Consider the following 22,453-nt stretch of genomic DNA (forward strand, 5'->3'; position numbering starts at 1 on the left):
AAGAGGTAGTAAAAGCTTTGCGGAAGATGAAAGCCGGCAAGGCAGCAGGTTTGGATGGTATTGCAGTGGAATTTATTAAAAAAGGGGGTGACCGTATTGTTGACTGGTTGGTAAGGTTATTTAATGTATGTATGATTCATGGTGAGGTGCCTGAGGATTGGCGGAATGCGTGCATAGTGCCATTGTACAAAGGCAAAGAGGATAAGAGTGAGTGCTAAAATTACAGAGGTATAAGTTTGTTGAGTATTCCTGGTAAATTATATGGGAGGGTATTGATTGAGAGGGTGAAGGCATGTACAGAGCATGAGATTGGGGAAGAGCAGTGTGGTTTCAGAAGTGGTAGAGGATGTATGGATCAGGTGTTTGCTTTGAAGAATGTATGTGAGAAATACTTAGAAAAGCAAATGGATTTGTATGTAGCATTTATAGATCTGGAGAAGGCATATGATAGAGTTGATAGAGATGCTGTGTGGAAGGTACTAAGAATATATGGTGTGGGAGGCAAGTTTTTAGAAGCAGTGAAAAGTTTTTATCGAGGATGTAGTGTGTACGTGTAGGAAGAGAAGAAAGTGATTGGTTCTCAGTGAATGTAGGTTTGCGGCAGGGGTGTGTGATGTCTCCATGGTTGTTTAATTTATTTATGGATGGGGTTGTTAGGGAGGTGAATGCAAGAGTTTTGGAAAGAGGGGCAAGTATGAAGTCTGTTGTGGATGAGAGAGCTTGGGAAGTGAGTCAGTTGTTGTTCGCTGATGATACAGCGCTGGTGGCTGATTCATGTGAGAAATTGCAGAAGCTGGTGACTGAGTTTGATAAAGTGTGTGAAAGAAGAAAGTTAAGAGTAAATGTGAATAAGAGCAAGGTCATTAGGTACAGTAGGATTGAGGGTCAAGTCAATTGGGAGGTAAGTTTGAATAGAGAAAAACTGGAGGAAGTAGAGTGTTTTAGATGTCTGGGGGTGGATTTGGCAGCGGATGGAACCATGATAGCGGAAGTGAATCATAGGGTGGGGGAGGGGGCGAAAATCCTGGGAGCCTTGAAGAATGTGTGGAAGTCGAGAACATTAACTCGGAAAGCAAAAATGGGTATGTTTGAAGGAATAGTGGTTCCAACAGTGTTGTATGGTTTTGAGGCGTGGGCTATGGATAGATACTTCCTCCAGTTTTTCTCCATTCAAACTTTCCTCCCAATTGACTTGTCCCTCAACCCTGCTGTACCTAATAACCTTGCTCTTATTCACATTTACTCTCAGCTTTCTTCTTTCACACACTTTACCAAACTCAGCTTCTGCAGTTTCTCACCCGAATCAGCCACCAGTGCTGCATCATCAGCGAACAACAACTTACTCACTTAGAATGAATACATCTTTGAAAATATGATCGAATAAATTTGTTAGGGGTGAGATTGTGTATTTACAGATAGATGGACTGGTGTTTGTCTGGGGAGTGTGGTTTTTGATTTGTGTGTGTCTGGTGGGTTAAAGTTCAAGACTGAGTTAAGGGCAGATGTTCTGTGCTTGTTGGGTTATTTCAGTGTGTCAGTGTTTTGTCAGATATATTTGTTGAAGGTTGGGGGTCTTTCAGTAGACTTTACTGAGGTGTGAGCACTTAGGGCCTGAATATACGCTCGGATGAAAGATGTGTATTGGATAGAGTTTTGATATGGTTTACACGGGGCAATGTACTGTCATAAGGCTTGAACAAAGTATATGAAGCAGTTGGGAGAATCACGTGATGGTCAGGAGCTCTTGTTGTTGATAAGGAGTGGATAGATGTGCATTACACATGACAGGTAGGATTTGGATGTGAGCAAATAAGCCTTTCCTTCATTTCTGCCAGACACCATGTCACTAAATACTTTAATGATAATGTTAACAATATGGGTCTATACATATATTGAATATGAAATGGGTGTGATGGGGGACACAATTATTTGCGCCACGCAGGCTACAGAAAAAGGAAAAGTTTAGAAAAAGGATAGAGTAAAATGGGTTGAGACATGTGTCTAGATTTTTTATGGCTTCACATTTTTAACACATTCATTACACATGGCAGTTAGAGACTGAGTGTGAACGAATTTGGCCTTTTTTTTTGTCTGTTTTCCTGGCGCTACCTCGCTGAAGCAGGGAGTAGTGATGCTATTTCCTATGTGGTGGGGTACCAACAGGAATGGATGAAGGCAAGCAGGTATGAATATGTACCCTTGTATGTATGTAATGTCTGTGTATATGTATATACGTGTGTGTATATGTTGATATTGGAAAGGATCACAATTTAACGGGTTATCAAGAATATTCGTATGAGTCCACAAGGAAATGAATCATGATAAGTTCCCAATTGCACTTTCATGTAATAATCACATCATCAGGGGAGATACAAGAAAGAAATATAAGTCAGTTGATATACAGCAGACGTAGCTACGACGCTGTTTGGTAAACAGAGAAGAGGTAGTAAAAGCTTTGCGGAAGATGAAAGCCGGCAAGGCAGCAGGTTTGGATGGTATTGCAGTGGAATTTATTAAAAAAGGGGGTGACCGTATTGTTGACTGGTTGGTAAGGTTATTTAATGTATGTATGATTCATGGTGAGGTGCCTGAGGATTGGCGGAATGCGTGCATAGTGCCATTGTACAAAGGCAAAGAGGATAAGAGTGAGTGCTCAAATTACAGAGGTATAAGTTTGTTGAGTATTCCTGGTAAATTATATGGGAGGGTATTGATTGAGAGGGTGAAGGCATGTACAGAGCATGAGATTGGGAAGAGCAGTGTGGTTTCAGAAGTGGTAGAGGATGTGTGGATCAGGTGTTTGCTTTGAAGAATGTATGTGAGAAATACTTAGAAAAGCAAATGGATTTGTATGTAGCATTTTATAGGGAAAATGATTTGGTAAACAGAGAAGAGGTAGTAAAAGCTTTGCGGAAGATGAAAGCCGGCAAGGCAGCAGGTTTGGATGGTATTGCAGTGGAATTTATTAAAAAAGGGGGTGACCGTATTGTTGACTGGTTGGTAAGGTTATTTAATGTATGTATGATTCATGGTGAGGTGCCTGAGGATTGGCGGAATGCGTGCATAGTGCCATTGTACAAAGGCAAAGAGGATAAGAGTGAGTGCTCAAATTACAGAGGTATAAGTTTGTTGAGTATTCCTGGTAAATTATATGGGAGGGTATTGATTGAGAGGGTGAAGGCATGTACAGAGCATGAGATTGGGAAGAGCAGTGTGGTTTCAGAAGTGGTAGAGGATGTGTGGATCAGGTGTTTGCTTTGAAGAATGTATGTGAGAAATACTTAGAAAAGCAAATGGATTTGTATGTAGCATTTATAGGGAAAATGATTTGGTAAACAGAGAAGAGGTAGTAAAAGCTTTGCGGAAGATGAAAGCCGGCAAGGCAGCAGGTTTGGATGGTATTGCAGTGGAATTTATTAAAAAAGGGGGTGACCGTATTGTTGACTGGTTGGTAAGGTTATTTAATGTATGTATGATTCATGGTGAGGTGCCTGAGGATTGGCGGAATGCGTGCATAGTGCCATTGTACAAAGGCAAAGAGGATAAGAGTGAGTGCTCAAATTACAGAGGTATAAGTTTGTTGAGTATTCCTGGTAAATTATATGGGAGGGTATTGATTGAGAGGGTGAAGGCATGTACAGAGCATGAGATTGGGAAGAGCAGTGTGGTTTCAGAAGTGGTAGAGGATGTGTGGATCAGGTGTTTGCTTTGAAGAATGTATGTGAGAAATACTTAGAAAAGCAAATGGATTTGTATGTAGCATTTTATAGGGAAAATGATTTGGTAAACAGAGAAGAGGTAGTAAAAGCTTTGCGGAAGATGAAAGCCGGCAAGGCAGCAGGTTTGGATGGTATTGCAGTGGAATTTATTAAAAAAGGGGGTGACCGTATTGTTGACTGGTTGGTAAGGTTATTTAATGTATGTATGATTCATGGTGAGGTGCCTGAGGATTGGCGGAATGCGTGCATAGTGCCATTGTACAAAGGCAAAGAGGATAAGAGTGAGTGCTCAAATTACAGAGGTATAAGTTTGTTGAGTATTCCTGGTAAATTATATGGGAGGGTATTGATTGAGAGGGTGAAGGCATGTACAGAGCATGAGATTGGGAAGAGCAGTGTGGTTTCAGAAGTGGTAGAGGATGTGTGGATCAGGTGTTTGCTTTGAAGAATGTATGTGAGAAATACTTAGAAAAGCAAATGGATTTGTATGTAGCATTTTATAGGGAAAATGATTTGGTAAACAGAGAAGAGGTAGTAAAAGCTTTGCGGAAGATGAAAGCCGGCAAGGCAGCAGGTTTGGATGGTATTGCAGTGGAATTTATTAAAAAAGGGGTGACTGTATTGTTGACTGGTTGGTAAGGTTATTTAATGTATGTATGATTCATGGTGAGGTGCCTGAGGATTGGCGGAATGCGTGCATAGTGCCATTGTACAAAGGCAAAGAGGATAAGAGTGAGTGCTCAAATTACAGAGGTATAAGTTTGTTGAGTATTCCTGGTAAATTATATGGGAGGGTATTGATTGAGAGGGTGAAGGCATGTACAGAGCATGAGATTGGGGAAGAGCAGTGTGGTTTCAGAAGTGGTAGAGGATGTGTGGATCAGGTGTTTGCTTTGAAGAATGTATGTGAGAAATACTTAGAAAAGCAAATGGATTTGTATGTAGCATTTATAGGGAAAATGATTTGGTAAACAGAGAAGAGGTAGTAAAAGCTTTGCGGAAGATGAAAGCCGGCAAGGCAGCAGGTTTGGATGGTATTGCAGTGGAATTTATTAAAAAAGGGGGTGACCGTATTGTTGACTGGTTGGTAAGGTTATTTAATGTATGTATGATTCATGGTGAGGTGCCTGAGGATTGGCGGAATGCGTGCATAGTGCCATTGTACAAAGGCAAAGAGGATAAGAGTGAGTGCTCAAATTACAGAGGTATAAGTTTGTTGAGTATTCCTGGTAAATTATATGGGAGGGTATTGATTGAGAGGGTGAAGGCATGTACAGAGCATGAGATTGGGAAGAGCAGTGTGGTTTCAGAAGTGGTAGAGGATGTGTGGATCAGGTGTTTGCTTTGAAGAATGTATGTGAGAAATACTTAGAAAAGCAAATGGATTTGTATGTAGCATTTAAGAATTTTTTTCGAGTTGATTATACTAAGATAATGTTTACATCTTTGTGTTTTATTTCCCTTTTCATCCTTCATGTCTTGAAAGTCTCTGCAATTGACCTGATGGTTTTCTTGTCTCTTTTGACATATAAATATTCAAAATGCATGTTCCTTCCATTATGGTTTTCTGTTTGTCCAGTTTCCTTTTAAAACTAACTGAAATGCCTTGATATAAAAAAGAATATTAAATATGTTTGTTATATATGAAGTTATCTTAGTTCATATAACCTGTGTATAAAATAGTATGGAACTTAATGTATGTCCAGAGTGATAAGAATTTAGAAAGTATTTACCATCTGAATCTACAGACTGTAAGATCAACGAGTTACTACAAGTATATGGCCTAAGCCCAATAACTGCTCAAAATCTTTTTCACTCCATCTTTCCACCTCCAATTTGGTCTCCCACTTTTCCTTGTTCCCTCCACCTCTGACACATATATCCTCTTTGTCAATCTTTCCTCACTCATTTTCTCCATGTGACCAAACTATTTCAAAACACCCTCTTCTGCTCTCTCAACCACACTCTTTTTATTTCCACACATCTCTCTTACCCTTACGTTACTTACTCGATCAAACCACCTCACACCACACATTGTCCTCAAACATCTCATTTCCAACATATCCACCCTCTTCCACATAACCTTATCTATAGCCCACGCCTCGCAACCAAATAACATTGTATATATTTTTTGTTATTATTATTATAATTTGTTGCTGTCTCCTGCATCAGCGAGGTAGCGAAAGGAAACAGACAAAAGAGTTGCCCAACCCACCCACATACACATGTATATACATGCACGTCCACACACGCAAATATACATACCTACACTTTTCAACATATACATACATATACATACACAGACATATACATATATACACATGTACATAATTCATACCTGCTGCCTTTATTTATTCCCGCTGCCACCCCACCACACATACATACCTATACATTTCAACATATACATTCATATACATACACAGACATATACATATATACACATGTACATAATTCATACCTGCTGCCTTTATTTATTCCCGCTGCCACCCCACCACACATACATACCTATACATTTCAACATATACATACATATACATACACAGACATATACATATATACACATGTACATAATTCATACCTGCTGCCTTTATTTATTCCCGCTGCCACCCCACCACACATACATACCTATACATTTCAACATATACATACATATACATACACAGACATATACATATATACACATGTACATAATTCATACCTGCTGCCTTTATTTATTCCCGCTGCCACCCCACCACACATACATACCTATACATTTCAACATATACATACATATACATACACAGACATATACATATATACACATGTACATAATTCATACCTGCTGCCTTTATTTATTCCCGCTGCCACCCCACCACACATACATACCTATACATTTCAACATATACATTCATATACATACACAGACATATTTATTTATTTATTTTGCTTTGTCGCTGTCTCCCGCTTAGCGAGGTAGTGCAAGGAAACAGACGAAGAATGGCCCAACCCACCCCCATACACATGTATATACATGCACGTCCACACACGCAAATATACATACCTACACTTTTCAACATATACATTCATATACATACACAGACATATTTATTTATTTATTTTGCTTTGTCGCTGTCTCCCGCTTAGCGAGGTAGTGCAAGGAAACAGACGAAGAATGGCCCATCCACTCATATACGCACATATGTACTTTTTTCATACATATTTGCCATTTCGCATATTAGTTAGGTAGCGTTAAGAACAGAGGACTGAGCCTCAGAAGGAATATCCTCAATTGGCCCCCTTCTTTGATCCTTCTTTTGAAAAGTTGAAGAAATAGGTGGGGAGGATTTCTCCCACACACACACACATACATACCTATACATTTCAACATATACATACATATACATACACAGACATATACATATATACACATGTACATAATTCATACCTGCTGCCTTTATTTATTCCCGCTGCCACCCCACCACACATACATACCTATACATTTCAACATATACATTCATATACATACACAGACATATACATATATACACATGTACATAATTCATACCTGCTGCCTTTATTTATTCCCGCTGCCACCCCACCACACATACATACCTATACATTTCAACATATACATTCATATACATACACAGACATATTTATTTATTTATTTTGCTTTGTCGCTGTCTCCCGCTTAGCGAGGTAGTGCAAGGAAACAGACGAAGAATGGCCCATCCACTCATATACGCACATATGTACTTTTTTCATACATATTTGCCATTTCGCATATTAGTTAGGTAGCGTTAAGAACAGAGGACTGAGCCTCAGAAGGAATATCCTCAATTGGCCCCCTTCTTTGATCCTTCTTTTGAAAAGTTGAAGAAATAGGTGGGGAGGATTTCTCCCACACACACACACAAGGAACAGACGAAGAATGGCCCATCCACTCATATACGCACATATGTACTTTTTTCATACATATTTGCCATTTCGCATATTAGTTAGGTAGCGTTAAGAACAGAGGACTGAGCCTCAGAAGGAATATCCTCAATTGGCCCCCTTCTTTGATCCTTCTTTTGAAAAGTTGAAGAAATAGGTGGGGAGGATTTCTCCCACACACACACACAAGGAACAGACGAAGAATGGCCCATCCACTCATATACGCACATATGTACTTTTTTCATACATATTTGCCATTTCGCATATTAGTTAGGTAGCGTTAAGAACAGAGGACTGAGCCTCAGAAGGAATATCCTCAATTGGCCCCCTTCTTTGATCCTTCTTTTGAAAAGTTGAAGAAATAGGTGGGGAGGATTTCTCCCACACACACACACATACATACCTATACATTTCAACATATACATACATATACATACACAGACATATACATATATACACATGTACATAATTCATACCTGCTGCCTTTATTTATTCCCGCTGCCACCCCACCACACATACATACCTATACATTTCAACATATACATTCATATACATACACAGACATATACATATATACACATGTACATAATTCATACCTGCTGCCTTTATTTATTCCCGCTGCCACCCCACCACACATACATACCTATACATTTCAACATATACATTCATATACATACACAGACATATACATATATACACATGTACATAATTCATACCTGCTGCCTTTATTTATTCCCGCTGCCACCCCACCACACATACATACCTATACATTTCAACATATACATACATATACATACACAGACATATACATATATACACATGTACATAATTCATACCTGCATTTTTGGCGCAAAATGGTAGGAACAGTAGATAGAAGTAATAGGTAGGAACATTAAGGCTGAACCATTAGGTTGAAACATTTAGGCTGAACCATTAGGTTGAAACATTAGGTAGAAATAGTAGGTAGGAAGATGGATAAAAGTTGTCAGTATAAACATCAGGTAGGAGCTTCTGCAAACACTGCACTAGAGTTGCCTTGTGCTAGTGGCCTTTTAAGGTTGAGGCACAAAGAGTTATCAAGCAGCACTGGAGTTCACTAGTTATGGAGGCTCTATTGCCATGGCCACTACTCTGAGGTAGTTCTAATTGGAACATGCATCAGAGATATAGATAGAGCTCGTGGAGGAAAATAGTGAATAGTGCACAAGTATGTGCTGTACAGTTGTTGTTTTTTTTTTCCTCCAAAATTCACTGATACTTTTTCTCATTTCTTCTTTTTCCATTTCATCAACCTCTTTATATTTCAGTTAAGGCCCAGCCTCGATGTAGACTTTTGTATCCAACATAAAAATATATTGTAAATAATGTGTATTAGTATATGTTTAAGTGTAGTACATGGTATACTGTAAGTGAAATATGCTGCCACCTCCACCATTGTCTCCAACTCCATCACCACTACTATAGCCACCTCCATCATCACATTTAGCCCTACAATCACAACTAGTGTACAACCAGTAACTGCTCTGTAAAGTACAATGCAGATTCTATACAATAGATTTTTGCATTGTCCTTGTACTGTACATACAGGAAGTACATATGTTGTACATACATCACAGCATTTCATAAGAATCTTCCCCACATGGCCACTTCAGACTATTTTAGATTTATTGGATTTATCCAGAGTTTTTAATGAAGATCTGCTCTAACAGACTGATCTTATATATCAGAAAAATTTATTGATCAGAGGGTTTCCCCTAATTAGTTTGGTATAGCAGGGCTTGACTGTGTAAATCTTATTTTCAAATGCTTTCATAAGAATCCTCAAAAGGAGCTAAAGGTGTGTTTCTTTTTGCATTCCCTTGTATTCATTTTTATCATGAATTTTAAAGATGTATTAATTGGTTTTTGACCATAAAGGTGCATTTCTTCTTTCTTTTCATGGGGTGCAGAGGAAGAGCTAGACGTAAAGGTCAGCCCCAGTCTCGATGAGGCAATGGGTGATGGTTCATCCCCAACATCTTCTCCTCAGCCAGCCATCAAGCGATCCTCTGACAGTGACATATCTCCTGCCAAGAAGGCTAAGTAAGTGACATCTCTGTTGCATACCTAAAAATAGGTTTATTTTAGGCCTAATGGAAGCTTGACATATAAAATTACTTTGTTATTGATAATGATAATAATGAAACTACAGTATTACTGATGATAATAGTAATTTTAATGACGAAGCAGGGGATAGCAATGCTGTTTTCCTTTGGGGCAGGGTAGTGACAGGAATGGATGAAGGCAAGCAAGTATGAATATGTGCCCTTGTATGTATGTAATGTCTGTGTATATGTATATACGTGTGTGTATATGTTGATATTGGAAAGGATCACAATTTAACGGGTTATCAAGAATATTCGTATGAGTCCACAAGGAAATGAATCATGATAAGTTCCCAATTGCACTTTCATGTAATAATCACATCATCAGGGGAGATACAAGAAAGAAATATAAGTCAGTTGATATACAGCAGACGTAGCTACGACGCTGTTTGGTAAACAGACAAAAAAGGCCACATTTGTTTACACTCAGCCTTTAGATGTCATGTGTAATGCACCAAAACCAGAGTTCCCTATCCACATCCAGGCCCCACAGACCTTCCCATGGTTTACCCCAGACGTTTCACATGACCAGGTTCAGTCGATTGACAGCATGTCGACCTCGGTATACCACATCGTTCCAATTCACTATATTTCTTGCATGCCTCTCTTGCATGCTTCTCCTTGTTCCCTCCCCCTCTGACACATATGTCCTCTTTGTCAATCTTTCCTCACTCATTCTCTCCATATGTCCAAACCATTTCAACACTTCCTCTTCTGCTCTCTCAACCACACTCTTTTTATTTCCACGCATCTCTCTTACCCTTTCATTTCTTACTTGATCAAACCACCTCACACCACATATTGTCCTCAAACATCTCATTTCCAACACATCCACCCTCCTCTGTACAACCCTTTCTGTAGCCCATGCCTTGCAACCATATGATATTGTTAGCAGTACTGTTCCTTCAAACATACCCATTTTTGCTCTCTGAGCTAACGTTCTCTCTTTCCACATATTCTTCATTGGTCCTGAAACCTTTGCCCCTTCTCACACCCTTCGACTCACTTCTGCTTCCATTGTTCCACTCCCAGATATCTAAAACACTTCACTTCCTCCAGTTTTTCTCCATTCAAACTTACATCCCAACTAACTTGTCCCTCAGCCTTACTGAACCTAATAACCTTGCTCCTATTCACATTTACTCTCAACTTTCTCCTTTCACACACTTTCCAGACTCAGTCACCAACTTCTGATGTTTCTCACCTGAATCAGCCACCACTACCGTATCATTGGCAAACAACTGACTCACTTCCCAGGCCCTCTCATCCCCAACAGACTGCATGCTTGACCCTCTTTTCAAAACTCTTGCATTTACCTCCCTAACCACCCCATCCATAAACAAATTAAATAACCATGGGGATATCACACACCCCTGCCACAGACTGACCTTCACTGGGAACCAATCACTTTCCTCTCTTCTTACTCACACACATGCCTTACATCCTTGATAAGAAGTTTTCACTGCTTGTAGCAGCTTACCTCCCTCACCATATACTTGTATGACCTTCCACAATGCATCTCTATCAACCCTATCATATGCTTTCTTCAGATTCATAAATGTTACATACAAATTCATCTGTTTTTCTAAGTATTTCTTTCTAAGTATTTCTCACCCTCATTCTTCAAAGCAAACACCTGATCCACACATCCTCTACCACTTCTGAAACCACGCTGCTACCCTCTAATCTGATGCTCTGTACATGCCTTCACCGTCTCAATCAATACCCTTCCATATAATTTCCCAGGAATACTCAGCAAGCTTATACCTCTGTAGTAACACTCACCTTTATCCCCTTTGCCTTTGTACAATGGCACTGTGCATGCATTCTGCCAATCCTCAGGCACTTCACCATGACCCATACATACATTGAATATCCTTACCAAGCAATCAACAACACAGTCATCCCGTTTCTTAATAAATTCAACTGCAGTGCCATCCAAATCTGCCGCCTTGTTGGATTTCATTTTCCACAAGGTTTTCACCATCTCTTTTGTCTTAACCAAACCATGCTCCTTTACCTAGGAATAGGGGATAGGGGAGAAAGAATACTTCCCATGCATTTCTCACGTGTCGTAGAAGGTGACTAAAGGGGACGGGAGCGGGGGGCTAGAAACCCTCCCCTCCTTGTATTTTAACTTTCTAAAAGGGGAAACAGAAGAAGGAGTCACGTGGGGAGTGCTCATCCTCCTTGAAGGCTCAGATTGGGGTGTCTAAATGTGTGTGGATGTAACCAAGTTGAGAAAAAAGGAGAGATAGGTGGTATGAGGAAAGGAACCTTGATGTTTTGGCTCTGAGTAAAACGAAGCTCTAGGGTAAAGGGGAAGAGTAGATTGGGAATGTTGTGGGAGTAAAGTCAGGGGTTAGTGAGAGGACAAGAGCAAGGGAAGGAGTAGCACTACTCCTGAAACAGGAGTGGTGGGAGTATGTGATAGAGTGTAAGAAAGTAAACTCTAGATTGATATGGGTAAAACTGAAAGTTGATGGAGAGAGATGGGTGATTATTGGTGCATATGCACATGGGCATGAGAAGAAAGATCATGAGAGGCAAGTGTTTTGGGAGCAGCTGAATGAGTGTGTTAGTGGTTTTGATGCACAAGACCGGGTTATAGTGATGGGTGATTTGAATGCAAAGGTGAGTAATGTAGCAGTTGAGGGAATAATTGGTATACATGGGGTGCTCAGTGTTGTAAATGGAAATGGTGAAGAGCTTGTAGATTTATGTGTTGAAAAAGGATTGGTGATTGGGAATACCTGGTCTAAAGAGAGAGATATACATAAGTATACGTATGTAAGTAGGAGAGATGGCCAGAGAGCGTCATTGGATTACGTGTTAATTGATAGGCACGCAAAAGAGAGACTTTTGGATGTTAATGTGCTGAGAGGTGCAACTGGAGGGATGTCTGATCATTATCTTGTGAAGGCAAAGGTGAAGATTTGTAGAGGTTTTCAGAAAAGAAGAGAGAATGTTGGGGTGAAGAGAGTGGTGAGAGTAAGTTAGCTTGGGAATGAGACTTGTGTGGGGAAGTACCAGGAGAGACTGAGTACAGAATAGAAAAAGGTGAGAACAAAGGAGGTAAGGGGAGTGGGGGAGGAATGGGATGTATTTAGGGAAGCAGTGATGGCTTGCGCAAAAGATGTTTGTGGCATGAGAAGCGTGGGAGGTGGGCAGATTAGAAAGGGTAGTGAGTGGTGGGATGAAGGAGTAAGATTATTAGTGAAAGAGAAGAGAGAGGCATTTGGACGGTATTTGCAGGGAAATAATGCAAATGAGTGGGAGATGTATAAAAGAAAGAGGCAGGAGGTCAAGAGAAAGGTGCAAGAAGTGAAAAAGAGGGCAAATGAGAGTTGGGGTGAGAGAGTATCATTAAATTTTAGGGAGAATAAAAAGATGTTTTGGAAGGAGGTAAATAAAGTGCGTAAGACAAGGGAACAAATGGGAACTTCAGTGAAGGGGGCTAATGGGGAGTTGATAACAAGTAGTGGTGATGTGAGAAGGAGGTGGAGTGAGTAGTTTGAAGTTTTGTTGAATGTGTTTGATGATAGAGTGGCAGATATAGGGTGTTTTGGTCAAGGTGATGTGCAGAGTGAGAGGGTTAGGGAAAATGATTTGGTAAACAGAGAAGAGGTAGTAAAAGCTTTGCGAAAGATGAAAGCTGGCAAGGCAGCAGGTTTGGATGGTATTGCAGTGGAATTTATAAAAAAAGGGATGACTGTGTTGTTGACTGGTTGGTAAGGTTATTTAATGTATGTATGACTCATGGTGAGGTGCCTGAGGATTGGCGGAATGCTTGCATAGTACCACTGTACAAAGGCAAAGGGGACAAAGGTGAGTGCTCAAATTAAAGAGGTATAAGTTTGTCGAGTATTTCTGGTAAATTATATGGGAGGGTATTGATTGAGAGGGTGAAGGCATGTACAGAGCATCAGATTGGGGAAGAGCATTGTGGTTTCAGAAGTGGTAGAGGATGTGTGGATCAGGTGTTTTCTTTGAGGAATGTATGTGAGAAATACCTAGAAAAGCAAATGGATTTGTATGTAGCATTTATGGATCTGGAGGAGGCATATGATAGAGTTGATAGGGATGCTGTGTGGAAGGTACTAAGAATATATGGTGTGGGAGGCAAGTTTTTAGAAGCAGTGAAAAGTTGTTATCGAGGATGTAAGGCATGTGTACGTGTAGGAAGAGAGGAAAGTGATTGGTTCTCAGTGAATGTAGGTTTGCGGCAGGGGTGTGTGATGTCTCCATGATTGTTTAATTTGTTTATGGATGGGGTTGTTAGGGAGGTGAATGCAAGAGTTTTGGAAAGAGGGGCAAGTATGCAGTCTGTTGTGGATGAGAGAGCTTGGGAAGTGAGTTAGTTGTTGTTCGTTGATGATACAGCGCTGGTGGCTGATTCAGGTGAGAAACTGTAGAAGCTGGTGACTGAGTTTGGTAAAGTGTGTGAAAGAAGAAAGTTGAGAGTAAATGTGAATAAGAGCAAGGTTATTAGGTACAGTAAGGTTGAGGGGCAAGTCAATTGGGAGTTAAGTTTGAATGGAGAAAAACTGGAGGAAGTAAAGTGGTTTAGATATCTGGGAGTGGATTTGGCAATGGATGGAACCATGGAAGCGTAAGTGAATCATAGGGTGGGGGAGGGGGCAAAAATTCTGGGAGCCTTGAAGAATGTGTGGAAGTCGAGAACATTATCTCGGAAAGCAAGAATGGGTATGTTTGAAGGAATAGTGGTTCCAACAATGTTGTATGATTGCGAGGCGTGGGCTATGGATAGAGTTGTGCGGAGGAGGGTGGATGTGCTGGAAATGAGATGTTTGGGGACAATATGTCATGTGAGGTGGTTTGATCGAGTAAGTAATAACAGGGTAAGAGAAATGTGTGGTAATAAAAAGAGTGTGGTTGAGAGAGCAGAAGAGGGTGTTTTGAAATGGTTTGGTCACATGGAGAGAATGAGTGAGGAAAGATTGACCAAGAGGATATATGTGTCAGAAGTGGAGGGAATGAGGAGAAGTGAGAGACCAAATTGAAGGTGGAAAGATGGAGTGAAAAAGATTTTGAGTGATTGGGGCTTGAACATGCAGGAGGGTGAAAGGAGGGCAAGGAATAGAGTGAATTGGAACGATGTGGTATACTGGGGTCTACGTGCTGTTAATGGATTGAACCAGGGCATGTGAAGCGTCTGGGGTAAACCATGGAAAGTTGTGTGGGGCCTGGATGTGGAAAGGGAGCTGTGGTTTCAGTGCATTATTACATGACAGCTAGAGACTGAATGTGAACAAATGTGGCCTTTGTTGTCTTTTCCTAGCACTACCTCGCACACATGAGGGGAGAGGGGGTTGTTATTTCATGTGTGGCGAGGTGGCGATGGGAATGAATAAAGGCAGACAGTATGAATTATGTACGTGTATATATGTATATGTCTGTGTGTGTATATATATCTGTATACGTTGAGATGTATAGGTATGTATATTTGCGTGTGTGGACGTGTATGTATATACATGTGTTTATGGGTGGGTTGGGCCATTCTTTCGTCTATTTCCTTGCGCAACCTTGCTAACGCGGGAGACAGTGACAAAGCAGAATAAAAAAATATATTGTACAAAGGCAAAGGGGATAAGAGTGAGTGCTCAAATTACAGAGGTATAAGTTTGTTGAGTATTCCTGGTAAATTATATGGGAGGGTATTGATTGAGAGGGTGAAGGCAGGTTCAGAACATCAGATTGGGGAAGAGCAGTGTGGTTTCAGAAGTGGTAGAGGATGTGTGGATCAGGTGTTTGCTTTGAAGAATGTATGTGAGAAATACTTAGAAAAGCAAATGGATTTGTATGTAGCATTTATGGATCTGGAGAAGGCATATGATAGAGTTGATAGAGATGCTCTGTGGAAGGTATTAAGAATATAAGGTGTGGGAGGCAAGTTGTTAGAAGCAGTGAAAAGTTTTTATCGAGGATGTAAGGCTTGTGTACGTGTAGGAAGAGAGGAAAGTGATTGGTTCTCAGTGAATGTAGGTTTGCGGCAGGGGTGTGTGATGTCTCCATGGTTGTTTAATTTGTTTATGGATGGGGTTGTTAGGGAGGTGAATGCAAGAGTTTTGGAAAGAGGGGCAAGTATGAAGTCTGTTGGGGATGAGAGAGCTTGGGAAGTGAGTCAGTTGTTGTTCGCTGATGATACAGCGCTGGTGGCTGATTCATGTGAGAAACTGCAGAAGCTGGTGACTGAGTTTGGTAAAGTGTGTGAAAGAAGAAAGTTAAGAGTAAATGTGAATAAGAGCAAGGTTATTAGGTACAGTAGGGCTGAGGGTCAAGTCAATTGGGAGGTGAGTTTGAATGGAGAAAAACTGGAGGAAGTAAAGTGTTTTAGATATCTGGGAGTGGATCTGGCAGCGGATGGAACCATGGAAGCGGAAGTGGATCATAGGGTAAGAGAGATGTGTGGAAATAAAAAGAGCGTGGTTGAGAGAGCAGAAGAGGGTGTTTTGAAATGGTTTGGGCACATGGAGAGAATGAGTGAGGAAAGATTGACCAAGAGGATATATGTGTCGGAGGTGGAGGGAATGAGGAGAAGAGGGAGACCAAATTGGAGGTGGAAGGATGGAGTGAAAAAGATTTTGTGTGATCGGGGCCTGAACATGCAGGAGGGTGAAAGGAGGGCAAGGAATAGAGTGAATTGGAGCGATGTGGTATACCGGGGTTGACGTGCTGTCAGTGGATTGAATCAGGGCATGTGAAGCGTCTGGGGTAAACCATGGAAAGCTGTGTAGGTATGTATATTTGCGTGTGTGGACATATGTATGTACATGTGTATGGGGGTGGGTTGGGCCATTTCTTTCGTCTGTTTCCTTGCGCTACCTCGCAAACGCGGGAGACAGCGACAAAGCAAAAAAAAAAAAAAGAAAAAAAATATATATATATATATATATATATATATATATATATATATATATATATATATATACTTATCCCTGGGGATAGGGGAGAAAGAATACTTCCCACGTATTCCCTGCGTGTCGTAGAAGGCGACTAAAAGGGGAGGGAGCGGGGGGCTGGAAATCCTCCCCTCTCGTTTTTTTTAATTTTCCAAAAGAAGGAACAGAGAATGAGGCCAGGTGAGGATATTCCCTCAGAGGCCCAGTCCTCTGTTCTTAACACTACCTTGCTAACGTGGGAAATGGCGAATAGTATGAAAGAAGAAAAGATATATATATATATATTCCCTGTGTGTGGAGAAGGCTACTAAAGGGGTGGGAGCGGGGATGGAAACCCTCCCCTTCTTGCATTTCAATGCCTAGAAGAGGAAACAAAAGGAGTCAAGTGGGGAGTGGTCATTCTCCTTGATGGCTAGATTAGGTTGTCTGAATGTATGTGGATGTAACCAAGATGAGAAGAAAGGAGACATAGGTAGTATGTTTGAGGAAAGAAACCTGACTGTTCTGGCTCTGAGAGAAATGAAGCTCAAGGGTAAAGGGGAAGAATGGTTTAGAAATGTCTTGGAAGTAAAGTCAGGGGTTGGTGAGAGGACAGGAGCTGAGGAAGGCATAGCACTACTCCTGAAGCAAGAGTTATGGGAGTATGCTATACAGTGTGAGGAAGTAAATTCTAGATTGATGTTGGTAAGACTGAGGATGGATGGAGAGAGATGGGTGATTATTGGTGCTTATGCACCTGGTCATAAGAAGAAAGATCTTGAGAGGCACATGTTTTGGAAGCAGCTGAGTGAATGTGTCAGCAGTTTTGGTGCCCGAGACCAGGTATTAGTCATGGGTTATTTAAATGTGAAGGTGAGTAATGTGGTAGTTGAAGGTATGATTTGTGTACATGGGGTGTCCAGTGTTGTGAACGGAAATGGTGAAGAGCTTGTGGATTTGTGTGTTCACCACTCATCTCCCCGACATTCTCTCATCTTTTTTGAAAACCTTTACAAATCTTCACCTTTTCCTCCACAAGATACTGATCAGACATCCCACCAGTTGTCCCTTTCAGTTTATTAACAGCCAAAAGTCTCTCTTTTACATGTCTATCAATTAACATGGATTCTAACAGTGCCTTTTGACCATCTCTCCTACTCATATATGTATACTTGTGTATATCTCTATTTTTAAACCAGTTGTTCCCAGCCATCAGTCTTTTTTCAGCTCTTAAATCCACAAGCTCTTCACCATTTCCATTCACAACACTAAATACCTCATGTACACCAATTATACCCTGAACTGCCACATTACTTACATTCTTATTTAGATCACCCATCACTAATACCCAATCTTGTGCACCAAAATTGCTGACACACTCACTCAGCTGCTCCCAAAACACTTGCCTCTCAAGATCTTTTTTCTCATGACCAGGTGTGTAAGCACCAATAATCACCCATCTTTCTCCATCCTCTTTGAGTTTTACCCTCATCAGTCTAGAATTTACTTTCTTACACTATCACATAATCCCACAACTCCTTCTTCAGGAGTAGTGCTACTCCTTCCTTAGCTCTTGTCATCTCACCATCCCCTGACTTTACTCCCAAGATGTTTCCAAACCATTCTTTCCCTTTATCCTTGAGCTTCATTTCACTCAGAGCCAGAACATCCAGGTTTCTTTCCTCAAACATAGTACCTGTGTGATTTTCTGTACCATTCATTGATTGGAAGGTGAAAGTTATGAACAATGTGACTTCCTGATTGATGTGTTTTTCTTTTATATGGTGTGAACGTTGCTGTTGTTAATGCTATTATGGCAAGCAACTGCTGTCTGCTGAAGCATTAGACCCATGCTCAAGTTCATTCAATGTATCTTGAACATTTCCTCTAAGATAAAGATATTCCTTACCTCAAGGCTGGATAAGAGTGACTTGTCCAAGTGGACAGAATTGTAGAAATATACAAGTTGCAGGCAATGTGTCCTTAATTTTTGAATGCTAGCAGAGAACTAATGTGGTGGGTAGAATGGTATGTGATTTATTGGCACTGTGAGGTGTATGGCCAGTTGAGCTCACTTTGTGTCACAATAGCTTGTGTTATGATAAAGAATTTTAAGTAATTTAGGTGCTTGCATTATACAGGTACAGAACCAGTTATCCAGAAAGCTTGAGACCATAGGAAATCTGGATTTCAGGATTCTCTGGCATTCTGGAACACGGACTAATATACATGTAAAATATGAATTAAACAATGAAAACTGAAGAACGAAATTGTATTTAAGAGATACAAATCAGTAACCTTCTAAAGTAGGGTTTGTTTGATCTGTGAAGCCTGCCTCATTCAAAACTAGCCAGTTTCAAAAATATCCAGATTTCTGGAACTTCCAGTTTTCTGGAATCTAGATAAATGGTCCTATACCTGTATCAAGACCATCTCATCAGATCACGCAATATCCCAATACAACTGTATGTATATGTGCTTAGAATTTATATCATATATAAAACAGGCCATTGTTCACATAAATTAACTTTTCTACAGGTATTCCCTTGATGATGAGGGCCAGCCTGTGAGAGAGATTGTAAGTGTGATGATGACGACCTCGGGTTTCATCTCATCTGCACGGGAAGGAAAGTTACCAGAAGCACGATGTCCAAACATCCCCATGGCAACTCCCCGCTGCTCTTCCCCATCAGTAGCTGCTGCAGCGGGGAAGAAGAAATTAACTGTCGAAAAGCTGATTAGGCAAAAGAATAACCAAGGTATTGTAGTGAGATCCATGCCAAATAAACCTCCACGGCCACTCAAGGTCAAGGTCAAAGATAAATCTGGGAACAAAGGTTTAAAGATCCCAAAAATGCCCCCATCCAGACCATCATCACATTCTCAAACTGGAAACCCCAGTATTCCAGGAGCCTCACCTCTCCCTCCTAAATTGAAAATGCCTACCCCCAAGGTATCTGGTCCCAAGATTCCTCCGTCTAAGCCACCCACTTCGAAGGTTTCCACATCCAACTCAACTGTAAGTAAAGCATCTCCTCCTAAGATGTCTACACCAAAGGTATCAACTCCGAAGACTTCAACTCCCAAGATAAAAGTTCCAAAACCTCCAAAGACATCTAAATCAGAAGCAAAGAAACCATCCACTCCAAAGTCCAAAGATGTAGGGAAGGAATGTGATCCTAAGAAGATTAAAAAAGAAAAGGAACCAGGGAAAAAAAACAAAGAAAGCAAAAAAGAGAAAGATCCCATGAAATTAAAAGAGAACAAAAAGGAAAAGGAGTGCAGAAAGGAGAAAGAGGCTAAAAAAGAAAAGGAAATTAAAAAAGAGAAGGAAAACAAGAAAGAGAAGGAGCGAGAACGAGAACTGATCATGGCTCTGGCATCATCATCTGCTGTCACGGTAACATCAATACCAGCACCAAACAAATCTCAGGATTTGTCACTCCAAGAAAAGGCTGAGGGAAAGTCAAAGTTAAGTATATTCAAGAAAATCAACAAAGTTAAAGATATTAAAGACCAAGATCGTTCTGGGGAGCGTGATGCTCAACAGTCTAGAGATAGTTCACCAGATCTCATGATTGATGAGACTCCTTCAAGAATAGGACAGCGACGACCACCTGAAGATTTGAACATAATGGATAATCCAAATCGCAGATTAGATACAACTGTGGATGACATGGTCAGGTCACCAGGAGATTTTTCCTCATACCAGGATGACTTGAGTCCTCCAGGAACTCCTTCAACCCCAAGGACTCCAGAAATACCACATATGCCCATTCACAAAACTCCAGAGAAGCGCAAGGGAAAGGAAAAGATAAAGGAAAAACGACCAAGAAAGGACCGTTCCAAATCACCAAAGTGTGGGTTCAGTCCAGGTCACCGTGAAGTTTGTGAATTTGAGACACCTGAACGTCCCAAAACTCCAGAAGTTGGCTTGCCCTTGGAAGATCTAGTGGGACCCTCCACTGCCCCATTCTCTATCCCACCTTTCCCCACTGCCCCAGGTTTTATTCCTCCCTTTTCAAGGTTCCCCTTCATCCATCCATTTAGTGGACCCCCACATCGACCAGGCTTACCTCATCCGCCAATGCCTGACCTCCGTCTACATCCTCACCCATTTCTTCCTAGACCTCCCATAAAACGCCAGTTAGAAGATGACCATTTATCATCCTTGGATGATCCAGAGAATCTTGAACGGCCTTTAACTCCAAGACACACTCGTGACTCCAGTCCCTTGCCTATAACTAGTCATTCATCACCTCTTCGGTCACCCTCTCCCATTCAACTGCCTGCAACTCCTCCTCGGCCTCGGACACCAGCACATCACTCACCTCCACCCATGCCTAGGATCAAACCAGAGAGATTAGATAAGAGTGACAAAGAAAAGGTAAGGAAATCTGCCGACTCATCTGTCCATGTACATGTATATTATATCGGGAAAAGTTTAAAAGAACGCTAAAATTCTCATACCTTATGTATGCCTTAAGATTATTTCAGGGGTCATCTGCACATATATTCTGGCCTTAAGCCAAGTTAAAGTGGTGCTTCTCAGTTCTCTCAGGATGTTGAAGGCTGTGGCCCACAGGCCTATGTAGCCACTGCCATCTAGGGTGAACTGGTACACTTTGCAGATTCTTGTTCAGGACCATGAATGTCTTCACTGTATAGTCCATAGTGTTTCTATTGGCTTCAGGTAATTTGTTAAAAAATCTTAGGCCCTGGATGTGTTGAATGTTTTTTGTATTTGACTTGAACCTTTTGAGTTCAGAAGTAATGATCTACACTCTTCCTTACTAGTTATTCCTGTATGGAGCTATTTTGAGTGGAAATTGGGAACCATACCCTTTTAGATTTTCCAAGTATATTTTATGATATACTGGTACCTTTCCTATCTTTGGTACATAGAGTGCACCCCTGAGTGTTTTCAGTCGTTTTAGTTCATATCGTTGACAATGCCAGTAGTGTCTGCGAAACATCTCTGCACACTTCCTAACTACAGTTTTCCTTCCCAGAAAGGTAATATCAGTATTAAGCAGTACTCTGTTCAGTAGAGTATTCATTCCCTGAAAAATACCACTATTCAGTTTACTTTCTTTTCTTGAAAGCCAGTAAAACTGAGCCTGCCATCTTTATGGAAGAGAATTGTTTCTGTGACGTGTTTATTGAAGGTAAGGTTGTCAGACATTTTTACTTTGAGAACTTTCACATTGCCTTGTTGGAATGTGATGTTGGTTTCTGTCTTGCACTCTGTACCATTTTTTATTTCTTTACTTTCCCAGTGACAGATTAGTTAGAATTTTTCACTGTTTAAAAGCGTGTTACCCATGTATTTCATGTATGTTCGCCACACTGTTGAAAGGAAAGTCTGAAGCCTCTGAGATTGGTTATGAGTTTCCTGGATCACTGGGAGCCAAGGGCATCTAGCACCACTCAGAGAGATTGACCAACTGCAGGTAATGAAGATTACCTCGTTAATGATGGTGGCAAAATGCTCATGTTAAATGAACACTCAGTTATCCTTAATTCAGGGTTCCTTGGCAGGGGTAAAATTATTTGGAATAGGAAGCAGTGGAAAAATGTGGGTCTGTATTGATGCCACATGTGCACAACACAGCATGAACATGACATTGGAAAAAAACAGCAAACAGACTTGGAGAAACTATGGCAGACATTAGTCTGAAGGATAGAGTCATTCACACAACTACATGCAGAACATTTACACTCAAATTAGCCTTAAGGAAATTGAGTTTTGTTTCTCTTGTGGCTGGGGCAT

At 40.7% G+C, this 22,453-nt stretch overlaps 1 protein-coding gene across 2 annotated transcripts in view; it reads left to right on the top strand.

Annotated features, from left to right (window-relative positions):
- The first annotated feature begins 9,378 nt into the window (after window positions 1-9,378).
- Window positions 9,379-22,453, top strand: part of Taf3 (TBP-associated factor 3) — a 67,389-nt gene continuing 54,314 nt past the window's right edge. For both annotated transcript variants that reach the window (XM_071667768.1, XM_071667769.1), the window contains exons 1-2: window positions 9,379-9,716; window positions 19,219-21,067. In XM_071667768.1, coding sequence (XP_071523869.1) covers window positions 9,628-9,716; window positions 19,219-21,067 — 1,938 coding nt within the window. In that variant the 5' untranslated portion in view covers window positions 9,379-9,627. The remainder of the gene's footprint in view (window positions 9,717-19,218; window positions 21,068-22,453) is intronic.

This window comes from Panulirus ornatus, chromosome 12 (assembly GCF_036320965.1).
Source record: "Panulirus ornatus isolate Po-2019 chromosome 12, ASM3632096v1, whole genome shotgun sequence".
Classification (NCBI taxonomy): domain Eukaryota; kingdom Metazoa; phylum Arthropoda; class Malacostraca; order Decapoda; family Palinuridae; genus Panulirus; species Panulirus ornatus.